The following is a 12,243-nucleotide window of genomic DNA, read 5'->3' on the forward strand; positions in this document are numbered from 1 at the left end:
CATACTGTGTAGCAGCCGAGCAGACATCTACTATAGATCTTTCGTACTTGGTTCCCCTTCGTAACTATTTCTCGGTGCTTGTGGCATGGCGGTTATTAGATCATGATACGAGTGCCACCACAGATACAAGCCTACATAATAAACACTACTAAAGTATCTTAAGAGGACATCTCTTCACTCTTTCTTTTTTTCAATTGTAATATCTGTATCATTCATTTTGAAACTTTAAATGAATGAAAATCTAATCGCTATAAAATTCTCATCTGATCTGGTCTCGCATGTGGAAAAAGTTGTTTTTCTTCCTAAGTATCTTTTTGTACATCCATAATGTTCTGATGAAGTAAGAAAGAGAAAGCAAGAAAATGAAACAATGTACAAAACGGAGAAGACATTCCGCTGACATTTTCTCAATTTATGACTCTTGTTAATGACAATTCTGTTCGAAGACCATGCACAAAGGGAACACTATTTTGCTCTAATCACTTCAGTACAGATATAAACTCACGAAGGTTGGCTGGTGTGCTGGTCCAGCGCTACTCGTAAATTGATCTAAAATAGACGGGATGCAACAATACTTGAAATTACGATTCATTCGCCGTAAACCTGAAATGCACTCATGTTCATACTTCTTTCAAAAATATGTCCGTCTTTGTCCTTGATCTGTCCTGCGGAAATCGATATCTTTATATCCTTTGCATTTCTTCAGAATACAGTCGAACTTTATAGGGGAGTGTATTGCATTGTGGTATAAAGCTGCCATACCCCAACTGTCACCTCAGGAACATCATAATCTCACCCACTCTCTTTGCATTTGATCATAATTCTTAATTCATAAGTAAAAGAATTCACGTCATTGACTCAGGAGCGGGTGAAAAATGCTTGAGTCCAGGAGATCCCTCCCCCTGGTTGGTGTCGTCTCGGTGCTTGTTCTGGCGGCATTGGTGTGGCGGGGACCTCTGGACAAAGACGTCCGCCGCCAGCAGAGAGGCGCTGACGTTGTATTTCACAACAGGTATTTCTTGTTCATTTTCAGAGACGCGCACAAACACAATGTGTGCGCGTGCATCAAGTTGTTTTTGTCGTCAGTAAAAATTTTAACATTTTCCTTGTGTATATTTCTTCTTTTTTTAAACTAAAAGACAGATTTAAGTTTGTGGTCATTGTATGGGGGAGGGGGGGGGGGGGGTAGTGATCAAACTGACCGATTCCACTCTTCTTTCATGCCTCTCTTATACACTCTAAACATACATGCATGTGTATGGAATTTGCGAGGAGTATCGTATAGGTAACGAATATTTTGACATCTGAGTTTTGCCAAAGTGTCTTTCAGGTACATCAAATGTTACGTGAAAACAATCAAAGCTTATACTGCCTGTAGGCATTTTCTAGTTTACTTTCATGATATTCACGAATTGTTTTGTTCTTCCTCTTCTTTGTCTGTTTCTTCTTTCTCTCTTATACACACACACAAACACACACACACACACAAACACACACACATACACACACAAACACACACAACACACGCACACACACACACACACACACACACACATATATATATATATATATATGTGTGTGTGTGTGTTTGTGTGTGTGTGTGTGTGTGTGTGTGTGTGTGTGCTCATGCACGTATGGACGATCAAGTCAGTTCACATTAATTCATTTGTAATGATTTTCAATCTCTCAAATCTAAAGTATTGTATCACTGGAGATTTCCTTTTCCTGTAGAAGCATTAGAGTCCAATCCATAAAAAGTTGAGGAAGATTTTTGTTCTCAAATAATAGAGCGAAAGTGGCCAGTGGATCTTGAAACTCAAGAGAATGTTAGAAGAATGGAGGCTGTTGAATGAGTCCCATTGTATGAATTATTTTAATGGCTTCCCTTGATATGAATTGTCTGATGAGGAGGAATACTGTATAGAACATCCATTCAACCACGTAAACTTCATGCACCATTCTTATTATTTTCATGCACATTCAAACATCTGTCACAATCAGACTTGCGGTGTCTTCGGAGCGAGAGGAGTTATCCGTTGTCATGGTGACCGTTAACATGACGACAGCGTTGCGATCAGTAGATGAGCGCTTCGTATCAGTCGGCTCCACAATGGCAAGCATTCACAGAAGTTTTACTTTCGAGTAAGTACAATGTATTATGTTGAGAAAAATCATACATGATCCAGGGAGGGACGACTATCTTATTTTTTACTTGCATTTGTTCTTGTTCTTTTGCTCTAAAACTAGCTTCAAGTTGTAGAGCCCTATCATATATGTCAACTTAAACTGGAGATTGTTATGCACCTACAAGGTTGTTGTTTTGTTTATCATTTTTTTTTTGCACTGACGAGTCAATGGGTTGAAGGAATATTAGTGGTCTGAAATAGTGGAACAGAAGAGGGGAGGTTGTCTCGGGATGTCAGTACACTCAGCGTCTACTGGTAGAGGTTTGGAAAAACAAAGGTTAACGTGAAAGATAAGTCTTTTTATTTGGGTGTTATAAATTACACTTCCCATCTCGGGCATCGCGGGCAACAATAACATTCGATATATGCTATATCTTTGTACGTGATCAGATAGATAGTGCTATGTGTATATGTACGTATGCGTTTATGCGCAAAATAATATGTAATATGATGTTATAAATTAACAATTCGGCTTTAGGAAAAACTACTCAACCGAACTCGGTGTACTGAACTTGGTGAACTCAGTATCTCGCGAAATAGATGCTGGTAACTATTGTGTTGGGGTCTTTATGGATCTTTCAAAAGCGTTCGACACCCTCGACCACCACATACTGTTACGTAAACTGGAATGTTATGGTGTACGTGGTATTGCTCTTGATTGGTTCACCAATTACTTGACGAATAGAAAACAGTACGTTGCGGTGGATGGTGTTAAATCCAGTTTTGGTAATCTTTGTTGTGGTGTCCCACAAGGATCAGTTCTGGGACCCCTTTTGTTTCTTGTTTATATCAATGACATTGTATCTTCTTCTAATATAGTCAAGTTTTTATTATTTGCCGATGACACAACAATTCTCGTATCCCACAAAAATCTGAATGATCTGATAACAATAGTTAACGCAGAACTGGTTAATTTATATGAGTGGTTTAATTGTAACAAATTATTTTTGAATCTTGATAAGACCAAATATGTTTTGTTTAGAACAAGAAACAGAAAAATACCATGTAACCACCCAAATGTATGTATAGGAGGTCACGCTGTGTCGATGGTGGATAATATAAGATTTCTTGGTGTTGTATTAAACGAATATCTTTCCTGGAGGCCTCACATCAGTGCCATTTCACTCAAGATAGCGAAAAGCCTTGGTGTTCTTAGAAGATTGAAGCACACTTTACCCCAAACTGTATTAAAAATATTGTATAATAGTATCATAATGCCACATTTGAATTATTGTAATATTATCTGGGGTCATTCATACAAAAGTCAACTTCGAAAAATAGAAATACTCCAAAAAAAGACAGTCAGAGTTATAACTAATTCTTGTATTTATGCCCACACCAGCAACCTGTTTTCTCAGCTTCGTGTATTACCTATTACTGATTCAATATCATTTAATTCTTTAGTCTTTATGTATAAGCTTCACGCTGGTTTATTACCAAATGTGTTTAATGATTTATTCGTATTAAATAGTTCTGTTCATTTGTATGATACCCGTCAGAGAAACTCACTGCGACAACCAAAGGTACGCACAACATTAGCCCTGAACTCATTCCAAGTAAAATTCCCAAAACCATGGAATGCTCTTCCAGAAGATATAAAGCATAGTTCTACTTTATCACGATTTAAGAGATTGTCCTTTAATTTGCTCCTTCCGAGGGAAAATTGAAAAAAAATCTTTTGTCATCCTAGTCACACTTGTACTCACATGAATGAAAATCATTGCTTGCGAGCACTACGTCTATTGTCTATAGTCCATCTATCGCTTATATACTCCCACCTTTCCAATCATACTCACCTTGTTTTCTATTCTTTTTTTATCTCTCCTGGATTTTCGCTGTTGTTTTCCATGGTATTTGTGCATATATATGTATTCATATATGCATGCTGTTTTTTCCCCTTCCCATTCACACCAAACCAAATGTACAACCTTGAAATGTATATTAATTCTTTTGCTTGTTTGTTTTACATGTATATTAATATTTAAGCATTACTGGGGCCCCTATTTATAAGCACTGCTTCTCCTGGGGTTCCCACCATCAAGTTTAATTGTTTTCTGCTTTGTTTTTGTTTGCTTTGTATATAGTTATGTATCTTTGTGTATGTTTTTTTATTGTATACTCCTAAATTGATGGTGAATAAAACTGAACTGAATTGAACAGAAGCTATAGACACAAGCAAGGAACAAGAAACATTCTAATGGCGTCTTTACAGCTGACTGGTATCAGATACACGTGCAAGTCATTGTCAGTTCGCCATCTCCACTCCTAAACCACCAGATTAAAAAAAAACAACTCTTTCGTCTTTGAAATTCAACGTCGAGCACACCATTGCTACGTTTTGTTTCTTCTCTTTGTTTGCCTGCCCGTGTACCGTTCGCGTCAGCTCAAAACGCTTCCACACGGTTGCGCGTGCACTTTCCCCCGCCGTCTTCCGGATCGGTGGCGCCTTGGCCGACTTCACCCGCTTCGAGGACCGCAGTGACGAGGGAGTCGATCTCGGGAGGACGGACTTTCACAACGTGACATTAAAGTGTGAGCATTGTACTGTATTTCTGAACGGTTTGAGCCGCTCCGTTCATGATGTTATTGTCTCTGTCATCTTGTAAAAATATGTGTTAAGGATCTGACGATTTATAATCCTTTCTTCCATGTCAATAATGTGCTACTTTCTATAATTTCGTTCCTATCACTGCGCATGTGGATTTCCTGATAGTCTTTTTCTTCCGTTTGTTTATTTGTTGTTGTTGTTTTTTTTTCTTTTTAACATTTGCTGTTATCGCCTATGGAGGCATCAAAAGAATGGCAAATATCCAACGGCATGTTTAAAAGGAGTAAAACTGAATAAGCTTCGAACACTTCCGTGTATAAAAGGCGCAAATGGGTTGTATTGGACGAAGTTAATCATAGTCAACACATGGGAAGAAAAAACAAAAATAAAAAGCTTTTCAAATGTTTTTTTCTCTTCTCTCTGTGGCACAGCTCACACTTGGGACACACTGAATGAGTTTGCTCGTAGCGTTGGATGGGAAATAGCCTTCTGTCTTAACGTTCTCCTTCGCAATGGATCCGACTGGGACCCCACGAACGCAGTCAAGCTCATTGAATACACGGCGAAGAAAGGGTACCACGTCCTATGGAGCCTTGGAAATGGTAAACAAAAAAGAAATCCGCACTGTTCCATTCCAAAGTCAAGATCACACGTTTAAGACACAGAATAATACATCTGAAACGCTCACTCTGGCTGCATCGCGTCTTGAATGTGCTGATGATTATCTTATACCACTCTTCGTTCCAATCAAATTCCGGGGAACTCAAACTCAAGCGCAAAACCTATAGACATATATTCTTCTGCGCTACAAAAGCTTCCGATCTACTTGATGATGATAGACAGTTAAATGAAAAGATGTGTTTTGAGTCGTGATTTAAAGACTGCTACAGTTGGTGATTTCCTGACCTCTAATAGTAGGTCATTCCAGAGTTTGGGAGCTGCACAGGCAAATTCTCTGTCTCCCAATGATATGATTATTTTTGTTTTACGTGTTGGAATTTGTAAGAGAATAGTGTCCTTAAAACAACATATATCTCATTATCTCATTTATCTCTCTCTACAGAGCCGAACGGCTTCCTTCGCAAGGCGAATGTATCTATAACCCCGGAGCTGATAGCTGACTCTTTTCGACTCCTTCGCAACATCATCTCCTCTACTCCTTCTCTTAGGGGTGCTTTCATTTTCGGGCCAGACACATCCAGCCCAGTGAAACTGAAGTCAAACAACACTCTGGACGATCCGAAGGAGTACCTAGAAGAGTAAGATGAGATAGGCCCGTGATGCAGATTCGTGTGCCTCGTGGTTGGCTGTGAAAAAAACCCCACACAACGATAATAATGATAATAATAATAATAATAATGATAATAATTAATAATAATAATGATAATTATCAAGATTCAAGATTCAAGATTCAATCATTTATTGTCTGATTTAAAAAATACAGAAAATCTTCCTCCACTGGCAAGATAACAGAGCATAACACAAGAATAACAAACAGATCACATAAATGCACAGGCACATAAATACATGATAATCAATTAACAATTCGACACATCACCAAACGGTACATTGTAACTAATTAGACTGAAATACTAGTGAAATGAAAAGGTAAGTTTGAGACTATAACAATAAGATATTAAAATATACTATTGATGCATTGAATCTTTCCAACATGCTGACGTCTGACTATGACAAATATATATCAAAAATGCAAAGTCATAAATACAAAATACATAACGATAATAATAATAATAATAAACTATCATAATTATAGTAATAAGGTCATCTTTGTCTAGGGTAGTCTCTTCAGTGTTGCCACTGCTGTACCGGAGCGCCCTGCCATTATTATTACCCCATTAGCTTTGCCAGGTACCCATTTATACACCTGGGTCAAGAGGGACGTGGTGCGTAAATACATTTTTTCCAAGGCCTTGCGCACTGGGCGGGAATCGAACTCGGGTCCTCCGATTGGGAGTCTTGAGTCTTATCCTCTATGCCACAGTCAATCTTGATGATAATTCTGTTTGTAAAATCGTAGCAAACTATTGCCAGAAAATGGTTTTCGCAAGCCCTTGGTAGAAAGTCTCCTTAGACATGTCACTGCTGACATTAAACACTGTCCCTTTCTCTAAATTCGTTCAATCCAAACAGATTCCTACAGAACGTCGGCAACTCAACAAACGTGACGTCCTTCCATTTTTACTACACCAACGGCAGGACCATCGGCCTTCTTGACTACCTTAGTCCACACACTGCTGACATTCTGCTGCCGAACATGGACATCGTACGGCAGTTGGTGGAAGAAAACCGACCTGCGGACCGTACCAAGATTTGGCTAACTGAGACGGGTGCCACTTTTGGGGGAGATGCCGGGGTAGATAATACCTACGTGGACGGATTTCTGTAAGTCAGAAAAGTCACGTGATGTCGAACACTCACTTTCTCGTCTAGACTAGTAAAACCCAGCATAGTACCTCCTTGGTAAAACCCGAAAGGCTTGTTATTTGATTGTGATGATTAGCCTACTACTGAAGGGGACATCTTTGTTGTAATTTGTGTTCTTGTATGTGGTTATTGCTTGCGCGTAACATGGCTGAATATGCTTGTGATGCTGCATAGTCGGATGCACACCACGAGAACGATACCCACGAGTCATACAGCCCATGAGTCATACAGCCCACAAGTCATATAAGTCATATAGCCCATGAGTCATACAGCCCGCGAGTTATACATCCCACGAGTCATAGTCCATGAGTTGAGAATGGGGAACGGGAGCAGAATGTATTGGCGTTGACCAGAAAATGCCGTTTCATTTTCTTAATGTTCTCTTGACCGAATGGAATAACCCAGCCGCACATTATGTCTCTCATCAATCCAGGCTCCTAGACAAACTGGGTGTATCGGCACGCTATGGAGCAGACTTGGTGGTGCAGCAAAACCTTGCAGGTGCATCTGGGGGCGTTCTTGACTCCAGCGCCGGGTATTACCCGCGACTTGTGAGTATCTGAGCCAGGACAACACCCCCTCTTTTTTTATATACATGTATTACCAGTCAGTCTATTGGTGGTTACGGCGACTAATGCCAATATCACAATCGCAATATCATTCGATGCGAAACAAACTAGTCATCAATGATGATAAGACAGAACTTCTGCATCTATCCTCTAAGTTCCTCGAAAGGCCCCCAGGAGTCGAACTGACTGTAGGCGACACAGTTATTGAGGAGAAATGTGAGGTTAGGAACCTGGGAGTCTCCATTGATAACACCTTATCACGAGAATCACAGATGAACAGTACTTGCCGATCCGCCATGGCAGCTATCAGGAAGATCTCTCCAATACGCACTGTCCTAGATCGTGGCACCACCCTCAGACTTATTCATGCTTTTGTCACGTCAAAACTGGACGCATGTAATGCACTTCTCGGTAACGCACATGCAAAAACCATCGCTAAGCTCCAACGGGTACAAAACATAGCAGCAAGAATCACAGAAAGGGCGACCACACACACCAGTACCAAACTTCTCCTCAGAAACCTCCACTGGCTCCCTGTCTGCAAGCGTGTAGAATACAAAATACTTCTTCTCACATACAAAGCACTCACTGGTGAAGCTCCATCCTACATTTCTGACCTCATCCACGTCTACACACCTCCTCGTGCTCTCCGGTCACAACACCAACTACTTCTTCAAGTCCCCCGCTTCAACACTCAATACTATGGCTCAAGTTCCTTTTCTGTCATGGCACCCACCCTATGGAACACCTTACCCAACTCTGTTCGCACCGCACCAACACAAGAGACTTTCAAAACTAAACTAAAGACGTATTTATTTAATCAATACTTTGATCACTTTTCTTAATTTCTTTATTGTTGTTGTAGTCAGTTGTATTGCATTACATATGTATTTTCTAATTGTATTGTTATTATAGAACATTTTGTAAAGCGCATAGAGACTTCAGTGTAACATGCGCTATATAAGCAGAATGTATTATTATTATTATCATTATTATTCTAATCAAGTGCGGCAGACATTGTTCTGAATGGAAGACAACATTTAGAAACAGAACACGAATTCGGGTTTTTGCTTCTTACATGGATGATATTTGTTATTTTCAGGTTACACACAGCTGACGCTTAAAATCATTATGCAACTTTTGTTGCAACATGTGATGCTTACCAAGTTTATGATCAACGCGAAATAGTCAAAAATACAATAATATTTCGAAGGTGTAGTTTCCGAAGACATGAGACAGATTTTGCTTGCAAACGTGTAATTTGTTATTTCCGTGACGTTGGAGATATCAGGATGCTAAAATCCAGTCCTTCTTAACATCGTAAAACCCACCATTACCTCAGATCTTTTCTGAAGTTTTGTTTATTTATATTGTATATTATCATCATGTTCAACAATCAGACATAAGATAATATCAGACTATGTTGGCTTTTTTATTTATTCGTTATTTTGAACATAGTTAACCTCTGTTTGTCAGTACATTAATGAGACACAAAAGCAGACAGTATTTGTTTTCACCCCAAATACTTTAGAAATTCTGGCTTCTGTTATACCACAAGCGGCTCATGGGTGTCAGAGTACTCAACGTGACGCACGACGTGGGTGAGGGCGTCCTCTCAACGGACTACCCAACCAGACAACGGCATTTCAACTTCACGCGTTATTACCGCATATACGCACATTGCACCAAGATAAGGTGACTAATAACTTGTTCAAGGAAATTGAAATAAGTTTGAAATATATGAGCAAATTTTGGATCCCAGAATTGCTTTTGTAAGTGCACTGCTTCGTACAGTTAGCGTATTAGCAGTAAGCTCACCTCATCTTTGCAGTTTCACTTTTAGTCTGGATGCGAGGGGCTGGACCTTGTTGTCACCGTTTTTTGGTTGTTTTGGGGCTTTTTTGACAGTTTAATCCTATTTCGAGGGTTCTGAATTCGAATCTGGATGATACAACTCTTGCATCCTCGAATGTTTTGAAATACTCAAGGTGGCAGCCAAAATAGCTGCCGAAGTCTGAAATTGCTATATATCTATTTATGAATGGTGAAAAGTTGGACCAAAACAAACACGTTTTGGCTTATTTCGATGGTGCTGAATACAAATCTGAATGATGCAATTACTTTTGCATCCTTGAGAATTTTGAGATAATCAATCCAAAATGGCTGACAAAAATCGGAATCTTTATATATTTCCTTACAAATGGTTAAACAAAATAAATGTATGATTGCACCTTATTTCAAGGGTGCTGAATTTGAATCTGGTTGAGACAACTAAAATCCTTGAGGTTTTTGAGATATATATAAGATGGTCGCCAAAGTGGACATCAAAATCTTGAATATTTTGAAACACCCATGGATGCAAGAGTTGCGATAACCGGACTCTGATTCTGCATCCTCAAAAAAGGGTAAACACCATAATCTCTATTCAATTTATTCCCCATTTGTGAGGGAATATTCTAATTGGAATTTCAATTTTTTGGCGGCCATCATCGATATCTAAAAACCCGCATTGATACAAGACTTGCATCAACCAGATTCGGATTCGGCCGGGGATTTGAACTCGAAATAAATGGAAAGTAGCAATCCATCTTGAATCTTAGTCGCCTGGTCGGGCCACCAAAAGATTGACTGGTGGCCCGACACAAATCTTTAGTGGCCCCGGACCACCGGCCTACCGCTGATGTCGAGCCCTGACACTCTAGCCTTTAGTTTTCTTGAGATATGCGCAGTCATGATAATTATAATCTTATTTCTTCTTGAGCACATTACCAGAGAGGGTTATTGCAGTTATATTATAATCACAATCATCGCTATTATCATTACCTTGTCATGATCATGTTCACAACTGTTGTTATTGCTGTTTGTTTTTGTCGCCTTTATCATTATTATTATTACCAAAACTATATCATATATGATCATGACCCTTGTCATAAATGACATATATGATCGAGTTTCTACCATTATCTGAGCGAGTTTTTACCATTATCTGATGCCTGATGCTGGCATTCCTTCACAGTCCCATGTATTCCAGAGGGGCCATCACACTCATGGTCATTAACATGGACTCCGTGCACCAGACTCGCCTCGTCCTACCGGGAGCTCTCCGGCACACCACCGTGCACGAGTACCTCTTCGTCCCGCATGGCTCAATGGGCATCTTATCAGAGTATGTTAATGAAATATCATTTTTTAGCCCTGCTCGATGACGTTTGTTGTTGTTGTTGTTGTTGCTGCTGCTGTTCTTGTCGTTGTTGTCGTCGTCAAGTAATAACTGAAGTGAACATTGTTGTTGACGGTGATTCAGCTAATCTTATGATAGGATGCGTTAAAAATCCAAAGTGCCGAAGTGCCAAAGATTGAGATCTTTATGCTTGAGAGGTACGTCCGATATAAAATGAAACAATGATTAAGCAATGAAAGAAAAAAAAGTGAAGTCTTCGATGATGACGATAAAATTTGATTAGTCGGCAGCATGTTTCCCATGGAAGTGAATAAAATCAGATAGAAACAACGTCGTTTCCTACCACTCTTAAAGGAAGCTTAAGGAGGTGATGAGGCCATCTCCGGGGCTGTGAGCTTTACTCCAGTGACTGATTGCATGATGGTGAAACATTTGAAAAAAAAATATTTGGTCAATATATTAATGAAAATTTCACCCATTTCGCACCAGGAACGCGAAGATGAATGGTCAGCCCCTGGCTATGCCCGATGACTCCACCTTACCCTACCATGCACCCCGAGAGTTGCCGGCCGGCTCGCCCATCGTGTTGCTCCCACAGACGTATGGCTTCTTCGTCTTGCCGCAGGCAAACGCATCCGCTTGCTTATGAAGGAAGTCTCCGAAATTATCGCCAGAAATGTGCCCAACCTCTTAAATGTGGTGTTTCAAATCCTATATAGTACCCGATATGGTGTGCCACGTAGGTGATGATGTCTAGGTTCGGTTGTTTGTTGATTTTTGTTTGTTGTTACAACGGAGAACAAAATAAATGCATATGAATTAAAAAGTACAGTAACTTCAACTAACACCACGTCACAGGTAACAGCTTTCGGGTATGTTTATTCACATTCCGAGAAGTGCAGTTCACCTATTAGCACTGAACAGAAGATGAACTTGAAACCAATATTTGAAGTCAAATCTCTTTGGGCTTATCTAGACACTACCAATAAAGAATCCTACCAGGGTGTTTAAGTTAGTCATGTTTCGTGCTGTGTCAATCAAGAAAAAACATATTATAACTTTAAGCCTACTTTTGGTCGTAGAAATTTCTAATGCACTGGTGTTCCACGTCATCCATCCTCTTTCGTATAAAGGTAAAAGGGCGCTGCAACATAAAGCATACGAACGCAGTCGCTAAATCATTAAACATGTTTAACAAAAAAAAGTGGGATTGTGCATGGAATAAGATATTCAATATAGGCATAGAATCTCTTTGACTATGGGGCAAGATAGCACACTCTGAACTGCAGTCATATGAAGACACACGAAGTGTCT

At 39.6% G+C, this 12,243-nt stretch overlaps 1 protein-coding gene across 1 annotated transcript; it reads left to right on the forward strand.

The window, feature by feature from the left end:
• Positions 1-875: 875 nt before the first annotated feature.
• On the forward strand, positions 876-11,578 carry LOC139712779 (heparanase-like). The gene is made up of 10 exons (XM_071624571.1): positions 876-1,012; positions 2,002-2,142; positions 4,570-4,718; positions 5,166-5,336; positions 5,798-5,993; positions 6,886-7,137; positions 7,613-7,730; positions 9,307-9,443; positions 10,765-10,914; positions 11,419-11,578. Exons 1-10 carry the CDS (start codon positions 876-878, stop codon positions 11,576-11,578), a joined length of 1,611 nt encoding a protein of 536 aa, XP_071480672.1.
• The last annotated feature ends 665 nt before the right edge of the window (positions 11,579-12,243 follow it).

Source organism: Diadema antillarum, unplaced genomic scaffold, assembly GCF_040938485.1.
Source record: "Diadema antillarum isolate AM-2024a unplaced genomic scaffold, OU_Dant_1.0 seq00001855_RagTag, whole genome shotgun sequence".
Classification (NCBI taxonomy): domain Eukaryota; kingdom Metazoa; phylum Echinodermata; class Echinoidea; order Diadematoida; family Diadematidae; genus Diadema; species Diadema antillarum.